Source organism: Ranitomeya imitator, chromosome 4 (assembly GCF_032444005.1).
Source record: "Ranitomeya imitator isolate aRanImi1 chromosome 4, aRanImi1.pri, whole genome shotgun sequence".
In the NCBI taxonomy this organism is placed as follows: Eukaryota; Metazoa; Chordata; class Amphibia; order Anura; family Dendrobatidae; genus Ranitomeya; species Ranitomeya imitator.
Window position 1 is genome coordinate 571,582,320 of NC_091285.1, and position 23,278 is coordinate 571,605,597.

Here is a 23,278-nt window from a genome sequence, read left to right on the forward strand (position 1 = left end):
CTGAGGAAGAAGCGCTGACTGTGGGTAGAGCGGAGTGTGTGGAGCCTCTGGTAATTACATCACTGAACTGACTGTCATTCCAGAATTTGAGTGTGTCTGTAAGAGTATTGCCTGTCTCTGTGTGTACGTTTCCATGTCAGTCCCCTAAGGCTCCTATTTTATAGTATTTTAGTAAAAGGGAGGAAATACTATTTGCAGTAAATAATAGGAATGTGTCATTATAACTAGTGATGAGTGAGCGTGCTCGGATAGGATGTTATCTGAGAATGCTTGTGTGCTAATCTTCGGCGTGCTGTAATACTATGTTCGAGTCCTCGTGGCTGCATGTCTCGTGGCTGTTCAACAGCCAAAATACTATATTCGTGTCCTTGCGGCTGCATGTCTCGCAGCTGTTTGACAGCCAGAATACTATGTTCGAGTCCTCGTGGCTGCATGTCTCGCGGCTGTTCAACAGCCAGAATACTATGTTCGAGTCCCCGCGGCTGCATGTCTCGCCGCTGTTTGACAGCCAGACTACTATATTCAAGTCCTCACGGCTGCATGTCTTGCAGCTGTTTGACAGCCAGAATACTATGCTCGAGTCCTCGCGGCTGTATGTCTCGCGGCTGTTCACTGTTGTGAATTCTGTTGTCGGGCTCCCTCCTGTGGTCATGAATGGTACTTCGGCTGGTTCTGTCCATGGACTTCCTCTGGTGGGTGTTTCTGAGTTTCCTTGCACAGGTGACGAGGTTAATTCGTTAGCTGGCTGCTCTATTTAACTCCACTTAGATCTTTGCTCCATGCCACCTGTCAATGTTCCAGTATTGGTCTAGTTCACTCCTGGATGTTCTTGTGACCTGTCTTCCCAGCAGAAGCTAAGTTCCAGCTTGTATTTCTTTGGTTTGCTATTTTTCTGTCCAGCTTGCTATTTTTATTGTTGTCTTGCTTGCTGGAAGCTCTGGGACGCAGAGGGAGCGCCTCCGCACCGTGAGTCGGTGCGGAGGGTCTTTTTGCGCCCTCTGCGTGGTCTTTTTGTAGGTTTTTGTGCTGGCCGCAAAGTAACCTTTCCTATCCTCGGTCTGTTCACTAAGTCGGGCCTCACTTTGCTAAATCTATTTCATCTCTGTGTTTGTATTTTCATCTTTACTCAGTCATTATATGTGGGGGGCTGCCTTTTCCTTTGGGGAATTTCTCTGAGGCAAGGTAGGCATTATTTTTCTATCTTCAGGGCTAGCTAGTTCCTTAGGCTGTGCCGAGTTGCATAGGGAGCGTTAGGAGCAATCCACGGCTATTTCTAGTGTGTGTGTGATAGGATTAGGGATTGCGGTCAGCAGAGTTCCCACGTCCCAGAGCTCGTCCTTTATTATCAGTAACTATCAGGTCATTCCGTGTGCTCTTAACCACCAGGTCCATTATTGTCCTCACCACCAGGTCATAACAGTACAGGTGGCCAAAAGTACTAATGCATCTCAATAGAGGGATAAGAGAAGTTCTGAGACCATTTTTTTTTCTTTGCAGTGTGTTTTGTCTCTCTTTTCCCCTTTACCTCTGGGTGGTTCAGGACACAGGTGTAAACATGGACATTCAAGGTCTGTCCTCTTGGATGGATAATCTCACTACAAGGGTACAAAACATTCAAGATTTTGTGGTTCAGAATCCGATGTCAGAGCCTAGGATTCCAATTCCTGATTTGTTTTTTGGTGATAGATCTAAGTTCTTGAATTTCAAAAATAATTGTAAATTGTTTCTTGCCTTGAAACCTCGCTCCTCAGGTGACCCTGTTCAACAAGTAAAGATCATTATTTCTTTGTTACGTGGTGACCCTCAAGACTGGGCATTTTCCCTTGCGCCAGGAGATCCGGCATTGCGTGATGTTGATGCGTTTTTCCTGGCACTTGGATTGCTTTATGACGAACCTAATTCAGTGGATCAGGCAGAGAAAATCTTGCTGGCTCTGTGTCAGGGTCAGGATGAAGCGGAGATATATTGTCAGAAGTTTAGAAAGTGGTCTGTACTCACTCAGTGGAATGAATGTGCCCTGGCAGCAATCTTCAGAAAGGGTCTCTCTGAAGCCCTTAAGGATGTCATGGTGGGATTTCCCATGCCTGCTGGTCTGAATGAGTCTATGTCCTTGGCCATTCAGATCGATCGACGCTTGCGTGAGCGTAAAGCTGTGCACCATTTGGCGGTACTATCTGAGCATGGGCCTGAGCCTATGCAATGTGATAGGACTTTGACCAGAGCTGAACGGCAAGAACACAGACGTCGGAATGGGCTATGTTTTTACTGTGGTGATTCCACTCATGCTATCTCCGATTGTCCTAAGCGCACTAAGCGGTTCGCTAGGTCTGCCACCATTGGTACGGTACAGTCGTAATTTCTATTGTCCGTTACTCTGATTTGCTCTTTGTCATCCTATTCTGTTATGGCATTTGTGGATTCAGGCGCTGCCCTGAATTTGATGGACTTGGAGTATGCTAGGCGCTGTGGTTTTTTCTTGGAGCCCTTGCAGTATCCTATTCCATTGAGAGGAATTGATGCTATGCCTTTGGCCAAGAATAAGCCTCAGTACTGGACCCAATTGACCATGTGCATGGCTCCTGCACATCAGGAGGATATCCGCTTTCTGGTGTTGCATAATCTGCATGATGTGGTCGTTTTGGGGTTGCCATGGCTACAGGTTCATAATCCAGTATTGGACTGGAAATCTATGTCTGTGTCCAGCTGGGGTTGCCAGGGGGTACATGGTGATGTTCCATTTTTGTCTATTTCGTCTTCCACTCCTTCTGAAGTTCCAGAGTTTTTGTCGGATTATCGGGATGTATTTGATGAGCCCAAAGCCAGTGCCCTACCTCCTCATAGGGATTGCGATTGTGCAATTAATTTGAGTCCTGGTATTAAGTTTCCTAAGGGCCGATTGTTCAATTTATCTGTGCCAGAACACGCCGCTATGCGGAGTTATATAAAGGAATCCTTGGAGAAAGGCCATATTCGCCCGTCGTCATCACCGTTAGGAGCAGGGTTCTTTTTTGTGGCCAAGAAGGATGGTTCTTTGAGACCTTGTATTGATTACTGCCTTATTAATAAAATTACAGTCAAATTTCAGTATCCTTTGCCGTTGCTGTCTGATTTGTTTGTTCGTATTAAAGGGGCTAGTTGGTTCACCAAGATAGATCTTCGAGGGGCGTATAATCTTGTGCGTATTAAACAAGGCGATGAATGGAAAACAGCATTTAATACGCCCGAGGGCCATTTTGAGTACCTGGTTATGCCATTCAGGCTTTCCAATGCTCCATCAGTATTTCAGTCCTTTATGCATGACATTTTCCGAGAGTACCTGGATAAATTCCTGATTGTGTATTTGGATGATATTTTGGTCTTTTCGGATGATTGGGACTCTCATGTGAAGCAGGTCAGAATGATGTTCCAGGTCCTTCGTGCGAATTCCTTGTTTGTGAAGGGGTCAAAATGTCTCTTTGGAGTTCAGAAGGTTTCATTTTTGGGGTTCATTTTTTCCCCTTCTACTGTCGAGATGGACCCTGTTAAAGTCCAGGCCATTTACGATTGGACTCAGCCGACATCTGTGAAGATCCTGCAAAAGTTCCTGGGCTTTGCTAATTTTTATCGGCGCTTCATCGCTAATTTTTCTACTGTTGCTAAACCGTTGACTGATTTGACCAAGAAGGGTGCTGATGTGGTCAATTGGTCTTCTGCAGCTGTAGAGGCTTTTCAGGAGTTGAGGCGTCGTTTTTCTTCTGCCCCTGTGTTGTGCCGGCCGGATGTTTCGCTCCCGTTTCAGGTTGGGGTTGATGCTTCTGAGATTGGAGCAGGGGCTGTTTTGTCGCGGGGAAGTTCTGATCGCTCGGTGATGAAGCCATGTGCTTTCTTTTCTAGAAAGTTTTCGCCTGCTGAGCGTAATTATGATGTTGATAATCGTGAGTTGTTGGCCATGAAGTGGGCATTCGAGGAGTGGCGTCATTGGCTTGAGGGAGCCAAGCATCGCGTGGTGGTCTTGGCGGATCGCGGGAATTTGACTTATCTTGAGTCTGCCAAACGGTTGAATCCGAGAAAGGCTCGATGGTCGTTATTTTTCTCCCGTTTTGATTTTGTGGTTTTGTACCTTCCGGGCTCTAAGAATGTGAAGGCTGATGCCCTGTCAAGGAGTTTTGTGCCTGACTCTCCGGGTGTTCCTGAGCCGGCGGGTATTCTCAAAGAGGGGGTAATTTTGTCTGCCATCTCCCCTGATTTGCGGCGGGTGCTGCAAAAATTTCAGGCTGATAGACCTGACCGTTGCCCAGCGGAGAAACTGTTTGTCCCTGATAGATGGACTAGTAGAGTTATCTCTGAGATTCATTGTTCAGTGTTGGCTGGGCATCCTGGAATCTTTGGTACCAGAGATTTGGTGGCTAGATCCTTTTGGTGGCTGTCTCTGTCACGGGATGTGCGTTCTTTTGTGCAGTCCTGTGGGACTTGTGCTCGGGCTAAGCTCTGCTGTTCTCGTGCCAGTGGGTTGCTTTTGCCCTTGCCGGTCCCAAAGAGGCCCTGGACACATATTTCTATGGATTTTATTTCGGATCTCCCCGTCTCTCAAAAGATGTCGGTCATTTGGGTGGTTTGTGATCGCTTTTCTAAGTTGGTCCATTTGGTACCTTTGTCTAAATTGCCTTCCTCCTCTGATTTGGTGCCATTATTTTTCCAGCATGTGGTTCGTTTACATGGTATCCTGGAGAACATCGTTTCTGACAGAGGTTCCCAGTTTGTTACGAGGTTTTGGCGATCCTTTTGTGCTAGGATGGGCATTGATTTGTCTTTTTCCTCGGCTTTCCATCCTCAGACAAATGGCCAAACCGAACGAACTAATCAAACTTTGGAAACATATCTGAGATGCTTTGTTTCTGCTGATCAGGATTATTGGGTGTCCTTTTTGCCGTTGGCTGAGTTCGCCCTTAATAATCGGGCCAGCTCGGCTACTTTGGTTTCGCCGTTTTTCTGCAATTCTGGTTTCCATCCTCGTTTCTCTTCAGTGCAGGTTGAGTCTTCGGACTGTCCTGGTGTAGATACTGTGGTGGATAGGTTGCAGCAGATTTGGACTCATGTGGTGGACAATTTGACATTGTCCCAGGAGAAGGCTCAACGTTTCGCTAACCGCCGGCGCTGTGTGGGTCCCCGACTTCGTGTTGGGGATTTGGTTTGGTTGTCGTCTCGTTATGTTCCTATGAAGGTTTCCTCTCCTAAGTTTAAGCCTCGTTTCATTGGTTCGTATAAGATTTCTGAGGTTATCAATCCTGTGTCATTTCGTTTGGCCCTTCCTGCTTCTTTTGCCATCCATAATGTGTTCCATAGGTCGTTATTGCGGAGATACGTGGCGCCTGTGGTTCCATCCGTTGATCCTCCTGCCCCGGTGTTGGTTGAGGGGGAGTTGGAGTATGTGGTGGAGAAGATTTTGGATTCTCGTGTTTCGAGACGGAAACTCCAGTACCTGGTCAAGTGGAAGGGTTATGGTCTGGAAGATAATTCCTGGGTTTTTGCCTCTGATGTTCATGCTGCCGATCTGGTTCGTGCCTTTCATTTGGCTCATCCTGGTCGGCCTGGGGGCTCTGGTGAGGGTTCGGTGACCCCTCCTCAAGGGGGGGTACTGTTGTGAATTCTGTGGTCGGGCTCCCTCCTGTGGTCATGAATGGTACTTCGGCTGGTTCTGTCCATGGACTTCCTCTGGTGGGTGTTTCTGAGTTTCCTTCCACAGGTGACGAGGTTAATTCGTTAGCTGGCTGCTCTATTTAACTCCACTTAGATCTTTGCTCCATGCCACCTGTCAATGTTCCAGTATTGGTCTAGTTCACTCCTGGATGTTCTTGTGACCTGTCTTCCCAGCAGAAGCTAAGTTCCAGCTTGTATTTCTTTGGTTTGCTATTTTTCTGTCCAGCTTGCTATTTTTATTGTTGTCTTGCTTGCTGGAAGCTCTGGGACGCAGAGGGAGCGCCTCCGCACCGTGAGTCGGTGCGGAGGGTCTTTTTGCGCCCTCTGCGTGGTCTTTTTGTAGGTTTTTGTGCTGACCGCAAAGTAACCTTTCCTATCCTCGGTCTGTTCAGTAAGTCGGGCCTCACTTTGCTAAATCTATTTCATCTCTGTGTTTGTATTTTCATCTTTACTCACAGTCATTATATGTGGGGGGCTGCCTTTTCCTTTGGGGAATTTCTCTGAGGCAAGGTAGGCTTTATTTTTCTATCTTCAGGGCTAGCTAGTTCCTTAGACTGTGCCGAGTTGCATAGGAAGCGTTAGGCACAATCCACGGCTATTTCTAGTGTGTTTGATAGGATTAGGGATTGCGGTCAGCAGAGTTCCCACGTCCCAGAGCTCGTCCTTTATTATCAGTAACTATCAGGTCATTCCGTGTGCTCTTAACCACCAGGTCCATTATTGTCCTCACCACCAGGTCATAACAGTTCACCAGCCAGAATACTATGTTCGAGTCCCCACGGCTGAATGTCTCACGGAGGTTCGACAGCTGCAACATAGGCAAGGATTGCCTAATAAACAGGAGATCCCGGCATGTGTTGTGGCTGTCGAACAGACACGAGACATGCAGCCGCGGACACTCGAACATAGTATTAGAGCACGCCGAAGACAATCAATTCCACACGAGCATACTCACAGGGCTGTGGAGTCGGTAAGCCAAATCTCCAACTTCTCAATTTCCATGACACTGACTCCACCAAAATGGGCTCCGACTCCACAGCTCTGCATGCTCAGTTAACCTTTTATCTGAGTACTGTCACTCAGCGCTAATTATAACCTGTAATAGTAGTAGTAACCGGAGGCCAAGTGTCTACTCACATTTATTATTTGTACAGTATTACAAAAGCAACATAAATGATACATAAAACTAAAATAATAACCAGTAAGGCGATGTTCACACGTTGCGTTTTTGCTGCATTTTTTATGCAAATTAAAATCTGACTTTTAGGCTGTGTTCACACGTTGCCTTTTTTTTGCGTTTTTTCCCGATAAAAACGCTATAAAACCGCAAAAAAACCGCATACAATAAGCATCCCATCATTTAGAATGAATTCCGCATGTTTTGTACACATGATGCGTTTTTTTCCGCGAAAAAAACGCATCGCGGCAAAAAACGCAGCATGTTCATTAATTTTCCGTTTTTTTTGCGGATTTCCCACTCCAAAATGCATTGGGAAGTGTCCGGAAAAAACCATGGCAAAAACGCGTCAAAACCGCGGCAAAAACGCATGCGGTTTTCTTGCGGATTTCTTGCAGAAAATGTCCGGTATTCTCAGGAATTTTCTGCAAGAAATCCTGAACATGTGCACATAGCCTTAAAGTGTCAACAAAAGCTGTGGGATTTCAGATCTCTCATGCATACACTTGTTCCTTTTTACTGCAGGATGTCACTTCTTTCAGCATTTTTTGCAGCTTTTTTTCATTTATAGAAAGCAATGAGTAAGAACAAAAAAGCAGCCAAAACGTTGGCATCAGTTTTTGGTGAAAAAAAAAAACCCAAGCAGGTAAATCAGGATATGAAACCCATCTATTTTTGTGGTTCCCTAAGTGTAAACCATAATGCCTTGGTCTCCTCACACGAGCACGGCTGTTAAAATTTTTTTTTTTAATGTAATTTGCACCTTATTTAAAGCAAACTATTTGTTTCTCGTGACTCCAAGTACCCTTTCATTAAATTAGTGATATGTGTTAAAATAAGCAATGGCCACGCACAGGACTGACCACGGCACTGGAGGGAGGGAGCTTCGCCCGCCGCAGGAGCACGGCCAGGTAAGGCTACGTTCACATTAGCGTTCCGCTAATGTGCGTCGCTGTTGCGTCGGCGACGCAGCGGCGATGCAGCGGCGACGCGCCCCTATGTTTAACATAGGGGACGCGTGCGTTTTTTGGGTGGCGTTTTTCGACACGTGCGTCGTTTCCGACGCTAGCGTCGGACGCAAGAAAATGCAACAAGTTGCATTTTTCGTGCGTCCGATTTTCGTCAAAAAACGACGCACGCGTCGCAAAACGCAGCGTTTTTGCGCGCGTTTTGCGATCGTTTTTTGTGCGTCGTGCGTTGCGTCGCCGACGCACCGGCGCGCAACGCTAATGTGAACGTAGCCTAAGAACTCTTTTTTTTTTTTGATAGCGGCGATCCGGGGTGGGGGGCCCGGGGCAGAGATGCTGGACACAGGGACAGAATGCTGGACAAAGGGGCAGAAAGCTGGACACAGGGGCAGTATGCTGGACACGCTGGGGCAGAGATGCTGAACACATGGACAGAATGCTGGACAAAGGGGCATTATGCTGGACACAGGGGCATTATGCTGGACACAGGGACATTATGCTGGACACTCGGGCATTATGCTGGACACGGGCATTATGCTGGACACAGGGGCATTATGCTGGACACGGACATTATGCTGGACACAGGGGCATTATGCTGGACACAGGGGCATTATGCTGGACACAGGGGCATTATGCTGGACACGGGCATTATGTTGGACACAGGGGCAGTATGCTGGACACAGGGGCAGTATGCTGGACACAGGGGCAGTATGCTGGACACAGGGGCAGTATGCTGGACATGCTGGGGCAGAGATGCTGGACACAGGGGCATTATGCTGGACACAGGGGCATTATGCTGGACACAGGGGCATTATGTTGGACACGGGCAGTATGCTGGACACGCTGGGGCAGAGATGCTGGACACAGGGGCAAAGATGCTGGACACAGGGGCACTATGCTGGACACAGGGGCAGTATGCCGGACACAGGGGCAGTATGCCGGACACAGGGGCAGTATGCCGGACACAGGGGCAGAATGCCGGACACAGGGGCAGAATGCTGGACACAGGGGCAGAATGCTGGACACAGGGGCAGAATGCTGGACACAGGGGCAGAATGCTGGACACAGGGGCAGAATGCTGGACACAGGGGCAGTATGCTGGACACAGGGGCAGTATGCTGGACACAGGGGCAGTATGCTGGACACAGGGGCAGAATGCTGGACACAGGGGCAGAATGCTGGACACAGGGGCAGAATGCTGATACGGGGTATGATTGGAGACACGGGGCAGAATGAAAGACATGGGGGCATGACTGGAGACAGATGAGGCAGGATTGCAGACATGGGGGCATGATTGGAGCCACTGGGGTCAGAATTGGAGACAGATCGTGCAGGATTATGGGGCAGGATGGATATGATGGAGACAGATGGGTCAGAATGGGGAGATCATATGGGGCAGAATGGATACTCATGAGGGCAGGATGGGAGAACATATGGCTGACGCCAGGAATGAGACACACTGTGGCCAGGATGGGGAATATTATTACCATAGGGACTAATTTAGGGATATTATTACTGCAGTGATGTATTTATTTTATTTTTTGAGGATGCTGTTTTAAATGAGGGGGCGGTCCTGTTACTGTGCAGAGTGACACTATGTCGCCTCTTTTTCTTCATGTGGTGTAATGTAGAAGTTGGGAAAAATTAAGTAATGTGTTCTACAAGCGGAGCTTGAGATAACTGTGTTATTTCCTGCAGAGACAAGTCCTGGCTGGATGAAGTGATGGCAGTCTGTGCTGGATGAAAGATGAAGGACTTCACCTAGAGACGTCACTGGTGAGTCAGTGTTACCTATACACTGACACTATACACTGTATACTATATACAGAGCTCCTGTATATAATGTCACCAGTGATCACTGTATTATCTGTACACAGACACTGCATACTAAGTACAGATCTCCTGTGAATACTGGCACTTATGGTGATAGTATGGTGCTTTTTTTTATTACTGATCAGAATTGTAGTATTCAGTCACTATGTGGTGGTAATATGTGGTCTGGTCATGGTGCGGTGGTAATATGTGGTCTGGTCATGGTGCGGTGGTATTTGTTCCTTGTATGTAATATTATTCGGTCACTGGTGGTAATATGTGGTCTGGACATGGTGTTGCGGTATTTGTTCCTTGTATGTGATATTATTGGTCATTTTAAAAATTGAAAAATAAATAAATAAATCTTTATTTTTATATAGCCCTAACATATTCCGCAGCGCTTTACAGTTTTGCACACATCATCATAAATAAAAATATACCTAAATTGTATTGCATATTTTAACAAATATTTAGTAGGCTACAGTAGAGTAGGGCCCGGCCAAAAGTGTCTACTGTGTTATGGTGGTGGCTTAAAAAATCTTTTGGCCTAAACAAAAGCTGCCGGCTATATGTGTGATCTGGTGATGGGAACTGTTAATTGTGATAGGTGAGAAGTGGAGTTTTTTCCAAGAGAGAGCGGTGGGACTGTGGACAGTTTGAGGGGTGGAGCGTGGAGGCGGGGCTGGGGTGGAGCCTGGGCGGAGTCTCAAGGGGGCCCTGAAAATTTTGCCAGTATGGGGCCCCGAAATTTCTAGTGGCAGCCCTGGTTCTCGGCAGCATATCGTTCTGTATAAACGTGTAAACAGGACCTGTACTGGCGAGAATGATGGCCGTCTATACATAGTTACATAGTTACATAGTTATTAAGGTTGAAGGAAGACTATAAGTCCATTTAGTTCAACCCATAGCCTAACCTAACATGCCCTAACATGTTGATCCAGAGGAAGGCAAAAAAAAACCATGTGGCAAAGAGTAAGCTCCACATTGGGGAAAAAAATTCCTTCCCGACTCCACATACGGCAATCAGACTAGTTCCCTGGATCAACGCCCTATCAAGGAATCTAGTATATATACCCTGTAACATTATACTTTTCCAGAAAGGCATCCAGTCCCCTCTTAAATTTAAGTAATGAATCACTCATTACAACATCATACGGCAGAGAGTTCCATAGTCTCACTGCTCTTACAGTAAAGAATCCGCGTCTGTTATTATGCTTAAACCTTTTTTCCTCCAAACGCAGAGGATGCCCCCTTGTCCCTGTTTCAGGTCTATGATTAAAAAGATCATCAGAAAGGTCTTTGTACTGTCCCCTCATATATTTATACATTAAAATAAGATCACCCCTTAGCCTTCGTTTTTCCAAACTAAATAGCCCCAAGTGTAATAACCTATCTTGGTATTGCAGACCCCCCAGGCCTCTAATAACATTGGTCGCTCTTCTCTGCACCCGCTCTAGTTCAGCTATGTCTTTCTTACACACCGGAGACCAGAACTGTGCACAGTATTCTAAGTGTGGTCGAACTAGTGACTTGTATAGAGGTAAAATTATATTCTCCTCATGAGCATCTATGCCTCTTTTAATGCATCCCATTATTTTATTTGCCTTTGTAGCAGCTGCCTGACACTGGCCACTAAATATGAGTTTGTCATCCACCCATACACCCAGGTCTTTTTCATTGACGGTTTTGCCCAGAGTTTTAGAATTAAGCACATAATTATACATCTTATTACTTCTACCCAAGTGCATGACCTTACATTTATCCCCATTAAAGCTCATTTGCCATTTATCAGCCCAAGCTTCTAGTTTACATAAATCATCCTGCAATATAAAATTGTCCTCCTCTGTATTGATTACCCTGCAGAGTTTAGTGTCATCTGCAAATATTGAAATTCTACTCTGAATGCCCCCTACAAGGTGATTAATAAATATGTTAAAAAGAAGATGGCCCAATACTGACCCCTGTGGTACCCCACTGCTAACCGCTACCCAGTCCGAGTGTGCTCCATTAATAACCACCCTTTGTTTCCTATCCCTGAGCCAGCTCTCAATGTCCTAGATGATCTATTACCGATTGATTTTTGCTCATAGGATATGTTGTCTGCTTGTGTTCACAGGCTATTAAATGACCACCAATCAGGAAACATTTAGCCAATTGGCGTTTGTTTAAGGCTGCCGTCACACTAGCAGTATTTGGTCAGTATTTTACATCAGTATTTGTAGCCAAAACCAGGAGTGGGTGATAAATGCAGAAGTGGTGATGTGTTTCTATTATACTTTTCCTCTGATTGTTCCACTCCTGGTTTTGGCTACAAATACTGATGTAAAATACTGACCAAATACTGCGAGTGTGACGGCAGCCTAATGCTTTAAGTCGGGTGGTGTAAACCCACATTTACAGACTCAGCTCACTGATTGATTCTTGGTTATTCTCATTCTGCAGCCAATAATAAGCAGGGATACAAAGAGGATTTAAAACCAAACAGTGCAACATTTTCAATGAAACCCAAAAGCAAAAATATTCTTACCCCAAAGTACATACATTTAAAGGGAATCTGTCAGCAGGCTTTTGCTATGTAATCTGAGAGCAGCATGATGTAGGAGCTGAGAAACTCGTTCCAGCAATGTGTCACTTACTGGGCCGTGTTGCTGTTTCAATAAAATCCAGTGTTTTATCAGCAGGAGATGATCACTTCAGGACTAGGTGTCTCGTGCCTCCTAGTCATCTGCTCTGAATAACCCCACCCCCAACACTAATTACCAGCCTTCTGGCAATACAGCGTGCACAGAAAGCTGCCAATCAGTGGTGTGAGCAGGGCTATACAGAGCTCAGCATTCAGAGAACTGCTAGATCTGCAGCAGAGAAAACGGTGATAGTATCAAAACGACAGCGAGCAGCCTAGTAAGGCTACTTTCACATTAGCGTTTTGCGGGGCTGCATCGGGCACAGCTGCGGCGACGCATGCATCATGCGCCCCTATATTTAACATGGGGGCGCATGGACATGCGTTGTCTTGCGTTTTGTGACGCATGCGCCTTTTTTGGCGCAAGCGTCAGGGCGCAGAGGACGCAGCAAGTTGCAGTTTTTTTGCGTCCAAAATCAAGCCAAAAATGGATGCATGCGTCACAAAACAATGCGTTTTTGCGTGCGTTTCACATCCGCCGTGCGTTGCGATGACGACGCTGCGTCCAAAGACACGAATGTGAGCGTAGCCTAAGTGACACATCACTGGAATCGGGGTCTCTTCCTCTACATTATGCTGCTCTCAGATTACATAATAAAACCTGCTGACAGATTCCCTTCAAGTAACAAAAATAAAATGAAGTTATCTATATCCTTTAGTATTCATTATATAATATTCTTGTAAGTATTTATTTGTGATCAACCAATGATTAGGTTGGTATAAAATATGTTATCAAGGGAATATTCATTCTTTTCTCTACTTCTATTTGTAGTTGGACCTTTAAGATTTCCAGTTAGGACGTTTGTTTTATTCACGCTTCAAAATGGATCAAGATAAGAATCTCATGGTTGAGAATTTATTAAATATCACCCTGGAGATCATCTACCTGCTGACTGGAGAGGTGAGGGGCATATAATTGGGGAGATTATAGATTTTGGCTGTATTAATAAAACATGTGACTTGGGAGAGAAGAAAGCCTCCCATCTTCTATTAATACCGAGAACTGTTAGAGGATCTGTCACCGGAGAGATTTCACATATTTCACTCCAGAAGAAACAAATGTGAATGCCTCTGCAATGGGGCGACAGCGCAAAATGGAAAAGAGCAGCAGAGTCAGGGGAGCTCAAGGATTTTCACAAGTTATTTGACTCAATTTTTTAGAGCAAGTGGCAGATATTATTTGGAGTTTCTCTTACTTTGGAGAACATATGCAATCAGGTAATGAGATTAGTTTGAGCAGTCTCCTTGCGAAGGCCCCCATACACTTTAGATGAAAGTTGGCTGAACTCCCTGCTTTTCAGACCAGCTGTATCTGATGTATATGGAGGCAGCAAATTTCTTTTCTCTCCCTATTGAAAAGATATGAATGCATGGCCAAGCTCTCATTTCTACGGAGGAGTCAGGAGAGATGACTGTCTGCCGAATGAACGTCTGGCGGCTAGCTACCTCTTGCGTATGGCCAGCTCTACTTCAAATAACAGATTACCAGCAATAACCCTTGGCTATTCCGGCTCTGATAAATAAACGTACACATTTTTTCTAAATCTCCAGGATTACACCGTAGTAAAAAGGACATCCGGTGACCTTCCCCATTCATCAGTAAGTTGGACCCGACCTCGGAGCCCCGTTAGGATGCCTTCACCTCGATCATTGATACTTGCAAGGGACAGTGAGCAGAAGATCCTAGAACTTACTGATCGGATTATTGAGCTTCTGACCGGAGAGGTGAGCGTTTCTTGGAATACAAAACATTCTAGTAGTTGCATAGCTGGTTGTAAGGTACAGTTATATGAAAAAGTTTGGGCACCCCTATTAATCTTAAGCTTAATGTTTTATAAAAATAGTTTTTTTTTGCAACAGCTATTTCAGTTTCATATATCTAATAACTGTTGGACACAGTAATGTTTCTGCCTTGAAATGAGGTTTATTGTACTAACAAAATGTGCAATCTGCATTCCAACAAAATTTGACAGGTGCATAAGTATGGGCACCCCACCAGAAAAGTGACATCAATATTTAGTAGATCCTCCTTTTGCAAAAATAACAGCCTCTAGCCGCTTCCTGTAGCTTTTATTAAAGGGAACCTGTCACCCCGTTTTTTCAGATTGAGCTATAAATACTGTTAAATAGGGCCTGCGCTGTGCGTTACTATAGTGTATGTAGTGTACCCTGATTCCCCATGTATGCTGAGAAATACATTACCAAAGTCGCCGTTTTCGCCTGTCAATCAGGCTGGTCTGGTCAGGTGGGCGTGTTCACAGCGCTCTTTTCTTCCCCAGCTTTCCGTTGGTGGCGTAGTGGTGTGCGCATGTCCAAGGTCCGAATTCCCTGCGCCCACGTGAAGACACAGCGCGCGATCTGCGCTGTAATCCCTTGCATCGGTGGGGGCGGCCATCTTCCTGGGGCCGCGTGTGCGCAGATGGAGTGTTCTGCTGCACGTGGCTTCAGGAAAATGGCCGCGGGATGCCGCGCGTGCGCATTAGAGATCGCGGCGGCCATTTTCCCAAAGCCGAGATGCAAACTCGGCTTTGGGAAAATGGCCGCCGCGATCTCTTGTGCGCACGCGCGGCATCCCGCGGCCATTTTCCTGAAGCCCCGTGCAGCAGAGCATTCCATCTGCGCACGCGCGGCCCCAGGAAGATGGCCGCCCCCACCGATGCAAGGGATTACAGCGCAGATCGCGCGCTGTGTCTTCACGTGGGCGCAGGGAATTCGGACCTTGGACATGCGCACACCACTACGCCACCAACGGAAAGCTGGGGAAGAAAAGAGCGCTGTGAACACGCCCACCTGACCAGACCAGCCTGATTGACAGGCGAAAACGGCGACTTTGGTAATGTATTTCTCAGCATACATGGGGAATCAGGGTACACTACATACACTATAGTAACGCACAGCGCAGGCCCTATTTAACAGTATTTATAGCTCAATCTGAAAAAACGGGGTGACAGGTTCCCTTTAAGTTCCTGGATCCTGGATGAAGGTATTTTTGGCCATTCCTCTTTACAAAACAATTCCAGTTCAGTTAAGTTTGATGGTCGCCGAGCATGGACAGCCCTCTTCAAATGATCCCACAGATGTTCAATGATATTCAGGTCTGGGGACTGGGATGGCCATTCCAGAACAGTAATTGTTCCTCTGCATGAATGCCTGAGTAGATTTGGAGCAGTGTTTTGGATCATTGTCTTGCTGAAAGATCCATCCCCTGCGTAACTTCAACTTTGTCACTGATTCATCAACATTATTGTCAAGAATCTGCTGATACTGAGAGGAATCCATGCGTCCCTCAACTTTAAAAAGATTCCCGGAGCCGGCATTGGCCACACAGCCCCAAAGCATGATGGAACCTCCACCAAATTTTACTGTGGGTAGCAAGTGTTTTTCTTGGAATGCTGTGTTTTTTGGCCGCCATGCATAACGCCTTTTTGTATGACCAAACAACTCAATCTTAGTTTCATCAGTCCACAGGACCTTTTCCAAAAAGAAATTGGCTTCTCCAAATGTGCTTTTGCATACCTCAGCCGACTCTGTTTGTGGCGTGCTTGCAGAAACGGCTTCTTTCGCATCGCTCTCCCATACAGCTTCTCCTTGTGCAAAGTGCGTTGTATAGTTGACCGATGCACAGTGACACCATCTGCAGCAAGTTGATGCTGCAGCTCTCTGGAGGTGGTCTGAGGATTGTCCTTGACTGATCTCACCATTCTTCTTCTCTGCCTTTCTGATGTTTTTCTTGGCCTGCCACTTCTGGCCTTAGCAAGAACTGTACCTGAGTTCTTCCATTTCCTTACTATGTTCCTCACAGTGGAAATTGACAGGTTAAATCTCTGAGACAGCTTTTTGTATCCTTCCCATGAACAACTATGTTGAATAATCTTTGTTTTCAGATCATTAGACAGTTGTTTTGAGGAGCCCATGATGCCACTCTTCAGAGGAGATTAAGACTGGAGAACAACTTGCAAGTGGCCACTTTAAGTAGCTTTTCTCATGATTGCATGATGGCTATGAAGTTCAAAGCTCAATGAGGTTAGAAAACCCAAAAAAGTGCTTTAGTAAGTCAGTAAAAAGTAGGTAGGAGTATTTAAAAGAAGAAAATGGTAAGGGTGCCCATACTTATGCACCTGTCAAATTTTGTAGTACAATAAACCTCATTTCAAGGCAGAAACATTACTGTGTCCAACAGTTATTAGATGTATGAAACTGAAATAGCTGTTGCAAAAAAAAACAATTTTTATAAAACCTTAAGCTTAAGATTAATAGGGGTGCCCAAACTTTTTCATATAACTGTATACCGGATGATTTTTCGTCACTAGCTGACCAGTTAATGTGTATGGGAGCATCTTGATTCTCTCATAATGCAGATCTTGGAGAAGATGAGGATTGGCAGTTGTGTTTCGACTTCCCGACCCTTTTGTTCTCAGGTGGATAAGCTGCTCCCAGACTTGTCGGATAGTGGCTTACTTCCTTGATACTACCGAGGACACATGCACACTTGGCCAAGCAAGGACTGCGAGTGTAGGGGGGATTGGAGGAGAGAGCTGTTGGGTGACAGCTATGCAATGTGTTTGGCCAACACCGATGTCTGGATGTTGACTGTTTCATTTGGTATTGATCAGGTTACTGCTGTACATTATTTAGAAGAACCTAACGACCTGCAGGAGGATGATACAAAGAATGACGAGTCTCTCTCATCTCCAGGTAAGAGGAGATTTCTTTTTATGGACAGGAGAAAGCAATGTTTAAGATGAGTTGGTCATCCATGATCTGATTTTGACAGACAATGTGTTCGATCACTGTGTGTTTCCTTTTGAGTGGAGTTCATCACCATTTTTGAGATCTGCTCTATGTGTATCCACAGTCAATGCCCAAAATATCAGGAATTCCCCTCCAGATTGGAAAGTAGAAGATAACAATGACTCTGAGAATTCACCAGAAGAAAGCTGTAGTTTCCGAAACCGACATTCAGGCCTTCAGGATGTGGATATAAATACCAAGATTTCTAATGATGGGAAAAGAAGTCCTGATAAATCTTCGTTTGCTCCACAAGGTACACCTCGCTGGGACAATATTTTCACCTGTTGGGAGTGTGGTAAGTGCTTCACCGAGCATGAGGCTCTATTGATGCACCAGAGGGCCCATGCGGAGGAGAAGTCATATCAGTGCTCTAACTGCGGGAAGTGCTTCAAAAAGAAATCGAACCTTATTCAGCACCTGAAAATCCACTCAGGGGAGAAACCGTTCCTCTGCACAGATTGCGGTAAAAGCTTCACGCGTAAAGCTGATCTCATAAAACATCAGAGAATCCACACAGGAGAGAAGCCGTTTCCCTGTCCCGTGTGCGGCAGGTGTTTTACCCAGATATCTACTCTCAAAAGACATCGGAGATTTCACTCAGGACAGCACTTAGAAGAACCCAAAGACCTAGAAGACAATGAAATGGAAAATCGTGAGCTGCTCTTATGTCAAGGTAAACTTTGCATAAATCTATAGGACAAGTGAATATGTGAAACTTCGTAATGTACATTAACACAGCAATCTACTTCTTCCACTTTTGAGTCACCTCTCTCCTGCCCTACGAACTCATCACTCATTCTTGGTCAACAGAAAACAATCAGTCCCCTCACTGAGGGATCAGATTACATTTGCCCACGGAAGTCTCTAGAGAGCGAGGAGGAGGGAGAAGCAGAATGAGAAATGGGGCCGATGTTGTACCTTAAAGGGTATTTTGACCCCCAAACTCCACTAAGCTGTGCTGGATTGTAATTTAAAAAAAAGTCCCCCCAATTTTTTTTTTTTCATTCTGTTTTCTTCCCTTCCTCCAGATTTTGGTTCAATGTCTCCATGTTGGCTGTATAGCTTCCTGTGCAAGCGCCACCCTGCCCGTACTCCTCTGCCCACCCACTCTACCTTCACTGGCCAGGACTATGCTTCCGCATGGCTCTATGCATTTCAGCACAAATCACCTGCTCTGTGCCCATTCCTTCCATAAAGCTAATACACTTGTTACATGTTCCTCTATATTACCCTTCATTAGAATGGCTGACCTGCTCCCTCTCTGCCTGCCCAGCCCCTGTACATCTGTTACATCACCAACTATCTTCACAATTTTTCTTTTTACTCTCTCTGCTGGCTCTTATCCCGCTGTTTTATAGTGCGGCTCCTCTCTCCATGTATTACACAAGCCCAATTCCCAAAAAGTTGGGGCACTATATGAAATGTAATGAAAAGAATGCAATGATTTGGAAATCTGTTATAGCCATATTTTACTCAAAACAGATCATAGGACACAGATGAGAAGGTGAACGTTACATATTTTTCCATTTCATTTGAAAAAAATAACTCCGTTAGAAATTGGTGGCCGCAACATATTTCACAAAAGTTGGGATATGGCCGTGTCTACCATTGTGTAGCATCCCTTCTTTTTATAACCGTCTGGGAAGTGAGGAGACCAATTACCGGTGTTTTGGGAGAGAAATGTCCCATTCTTGTTTGATTTAGGATCTTGGCTGCTCCACACTCCAGGGTCTTTGCCCAATTTTTTTTTTTCATAAGGCGGCAAATTGTTTGTATTGGTGAAAGGTCTGGACTGCAGGTGGCCGGTTCTTCACCAAACTTTTCTCCTGTAAAGCCGTGCTGTTGTGATAGATGCAGTATGTGGTGTAGCATTGTCTTGCTTAATATACAAGGTTTTCCCTGAAATAGGTGTTGTCTGGATGTTCTAACACCTCTGTATAATGCCCTGCAGTGATAGTGCTTTAAATATGTGTAGGCTGCCCACGCTATAGACACTAATGCAGCCCCATACTATCAGAGATGCAGGAGCTGTGTGCTGATAACAAGCTGGGTGGTCCCTCTCCTCTCGAGGCAGCAGGACACAGCGCCCATAGTTCCAATAAAGAATTTTATGCTTTGATTCATCTGACCAGATTCCATTTTGCCTCAGTCCATTTTAACTGAGCTTTTGCCAGAAAAGACGGCAGCGATTCTGGATTGTGTTGATTATCTGGCTTGTTTTTTTGCACGATAGAGCTTTTACTTGCATTTGTGGATTGCACGGTGAGCCGTGCTCACAGGCAATGATTTCTGGACGTATTCTTGAGCCCATGGAGAGATCTGTATGACCAAATCATGCCTGTTTTCAACGCAGTGCCGCCTGAGGACCTGTAGATCACAAGCATCAAGTATTGACTATACGCCTTGTTCCTTCCATACATGGATTCCTCTAGAATCTCTGAGCCTTTTGATGATATTATGTGCTGTAGATGGAGATATCTAAACTATTCACAATTTTACATTGAAGAAAATTTTTCAGAAATTGTCCCACAATTTTTATACTCAGTTAACAGACTGGTGAACCTCTGGCCATCTTTGCTTCTGAGAACTTCTACTAGTGTTGAGCGAGCTTTGGTGTTGTCCAGGTATCGTGGGGGCTCGAGTAATATGTTCAAGTCCCCACGCCTACATGTCTCGCGACTGTTTGACAGCCTAACAAACAGGCTATCCCCGCATGTGTGGTGGGTGTCTAACTGCTGCGAGTTATGAAGCAACGGCGACTCAAACATATTACTCAAGTACATCCGAAATACTCAGCTAACACCTGAGCATGCTCAGTTAACGCTATATCCGAGCACGCTCGCTCATCACTAGACTCTACCCCTCTAAGGGTACGTGCCCATGATCAGGAAATAGCGGTGCTTTGGACGCAGAGTATTTCCGCTGTGTCTATAACGCTGTGTTCTAATCACACAGGTACATCTGCATGTGTTCACCGAATAATGTGGATTTACTGCATCCAATACATTGTATTGTGGAAATTTCTGTTGCAGAGACATGCTGCGGCTCGTAAACCTGCACCGCGGGTGAATTTGCGCAGCGTCAAATAGAAGCACAGTGGGCATGGCATTTCTGTAAATCCAATCCTCTGTGCTTGTAACCTAGAATGCAGCGCAGGTGAGCTGCATCCAGAACGCTACTATTCCAGATCGTGATCGTCCAGCTTTCATTAATATCACTTACTTTTCCAGACCTTTGCTAACCCTATGACAGTTACAGTATCTTCAGATGTGTTCCTGCCATCAGTTTCTAAATTCTAGATTTCCGAGTTAACTTTTTCAAGCGAAAAGGAAAATTGTCTTTCACCTTCTGATCTGCATTCTCTGTTCTGCTGTGAATAAAATATAGCCATAAGATATTTCCAAATTGTTGTATTCATGTTTTCCTTACATTTTACACATTTTATAACTTTGTAGTATAGTACCTCTCCTATCCTTGTGTATTATAATAGCACTTCTATCCCAATGTTATATAGTACTTTTTCTCTCCCCTTGTGGCAAACTACCACTCTTATCACCTTGTGGCAAACTATCACTCTTATCCCCTTGTGGAAAACTACCGCTCCTGTCCCCTTGTGGTATACTACCACTCCTATCCCCTTGTGGTATACTACCACTCCTATCCCCTTGTGGTATACTACCACTCCTATCCCCTTGTGGTATACTACCACTCCTATCCCCTTGTGGTATACTACCACTCCTATCCCCTTGTGGTATACTACCACTCCTATCCCCTTGTGGCAAACTACCACTCCTATCCCCTTGTGGCAAACTACCACTCCTATCCCCTTGTGGCAAACTACCACTCCTATCCCCTTGTGGCAAACTACCACTCCTATCCCCTTGTGGTAAACTACCGCTCCTGTCCCCTGGTGGTATACTACCACTCCGATCGCCATGTAATATAGTATCGCTTCTAACCCCTTGGGTTATAGTACCGCTCCTATCCCTTTTGTAGCATAGTCGCACTCCTATCCCCTTGTATTATGGTACTGCTCCTTTCCCTGTATAGTATAGTACCACTTCTATCCATGTGCAGTAGAATACCCCGCCTTTACCCGTTTTTTATAGTACCACTTCTATCTCTGTGCAGTATAATACTGCTCCTGTACCCGTGTAGTATAGTACCGCTTCTGTCCCTCTGCAGTATAATACCGCTTCTGTCCCTGTGCAGTATAATACCGCTTCTGTCCCTGTGCAGTATAATACTGCTCCTGTCCCTGTGTAGTATAGTACCACTTTTATCCCTGTGCAGTATAATACTGCTCCTATACCCGTGTAGTATAGTACCGCTTCTATCCCTGTGCAGTATAATACCGCTTCTATCCCAGTGTAGTATAGTACTGCTCCTATTCCAATGCAGTGTAGTACCGCTACTATGCCTATGTAGTGTAATACCGCTCCTATACCCTTTTAGTATAGTAATTCTCCTATCCATGTGAATTCTAGCACTACTACACACTTTTGATGTCTGTCTAGTCAACCCTGACTTTCCTTTGATCTATGTCACCTGTTTGTTTCTTAGAAAGCTCACTCTTTCACCAGCTTCATCCTCCACATCTCATCAATTCTCCCCTCAATACAATTCTGAATTGTCCTGATCTTCCCTGCGGCCTGCGGATCAGTGCAGCAGCCACACTGACGGCAAGATGAGAAATAAACTGTAAATACGCCATTTTCTATTGATCTCTATGTTCACATTTACAACTTGTTGCAATTAATATATACATTACATGAATATGTGTCTGCTTTCCAGAGTATGATTATGTGTGTGTATATTAGCATGTGTAAGTGTGTGTGGTTGGACATATGTATGTTTATATGGATACACATACCTGTGTGTTTGAATGGACATAATAATAATTTTATTTCTCTAGCGCCAACATATTTACTTTACTGAACTCTTTGCTTTGGGCAACGTCTTAATTGCTCTTCTGCCTGTGTTTCAATCAGCTTTAATGAGACAAAATCGCATGGGTCAGAAACACATGCAAAAAAATAAACAATGAAAAATGCAAGAGAGATGAGGTGGGGGATACATACAGAAATTCAGCTGCGTGAAAACCTGAACAAACAATGATCATGGGAACGTACCCCAAACTTTAGTGTAACCATCACGCCTGTGATTGGTGAGCTCTGCAAGCATGCTCGTAGCTGCTGACATATTGGGCACCTCTTCTGATTAGTCAGCATGGGGCAGCATCATGCCGCTGCTGGGCTGACTAATCAGAAGAGGAGCCCAGTATGTCAGCAGCTACGAGAAGGTTCGCAGAGCTCTGGGACTGCAGTCACTGTAGACGTGATGGCTGCACCAGGGTCTTGTGATATTAGACTTTGTCATTTTTTTTTTAAATGAGGAAAATAATCCAATATCTCATGACTATTACTGGCAAAAGTATGTGAACCTTTAAGAATAGCAGGTAGGTTTAAGGTGAAATTAGGATGGCAATCGTATGGGTGGGTGGTCTACCATTTTTATTTAAAGAATGGGAATCTGTGAAAGTCTAATCTTCATAACATTTTTGTGGAAGTCTATCATAGTAAAGTGAGAAACTCTGAAGTATAGTTGTCAATGTTCATCTGACTGAAATAGGTTATACAACCATTTTTAAAGTGTTTGGACTTAACCAAGCCACAGGCAAATCGGTTATGTACAAATGAGGAAATTCGAGATCATTATTGCCCTCCCAAAGAGCCAACAAAGGTCACTCCAGTGGCAAGGCCTATAAAGGTCCACAAAGGAACCCAAGGTAACTTGTAATCAACTAAAGGCTTCTCACATATTAGCTGATGTTAATGTTCATGGGTCCATTATCAGGATGACCCTAAACAGTGGTGTGCATGGCAGGATTGCAAGGCAGAATCGCTGCTCTCCAAATCGAACATTGCTGTCCGTTTGCTAAAGATCAGCTTTACAAGCCAGATAGCATTGAAACTATGCTTTGTGGACAGATCTTTTTGGTTTAAATGAGAAGTATTAGTTTGTGGAAAGAAAGACACTGTATTACAACATAAATCCCGCTTACCACCGATGAAACACAGTGCTGATAGTATCATGGATTTGGCCTGTTTTGTTGCATCTGCGCCAGGATGGCTCGTCATCATGAATGGAACAATAAATTCTGAATTATAA

The 23,278-nt window shown here is 45.0% G+C and overlaps 1 protein-coding gene across 2 annotated transcripts in view; it reads left to right on the forward strand.

Annotated features, from left to right (window-relative positions):
* LOC138676749 (zinc finger protein 271-like) overlaps positions 1 to 23,278 on the forward strand; it is a 90,535-nt gene that overhangs the window by 23,576 nt on the left and 43,681 nt on the right. The window contains exons 1-5 of one of the 2 annotated variants that reach the window (XM_069766326.1): positions 9,529 to 9,597; positions 13,089 to 13,217; positions 13,868 to 14,041; positions 16,930 to 17,011; positions 17,172 to 17,780. In XM_069766326.1, coding sequence (XP_069622427.1) covers positions 13,140 to 13,217; positions 13,868 to 14,041; positions 16,930 to 17,011; positions 17,172 to 17,780 — 943 coding nt within the window. In that variant the 5' untranslated portion in view covers positions 9,529 to 9,597; positions 13,089 to 13,139. Of the gene's footprint in view, positions 1 to 9,528; positions 9,598 to 13,088; positions 13,218 to 13,867; positions 14,042 to 16,929; positions 17,012 to 17,171; positions 17,781 to 23,278 lie in introns of those variants that run through there. The other variant, XM_069766325.1, reaches the window with a different exon arrangement.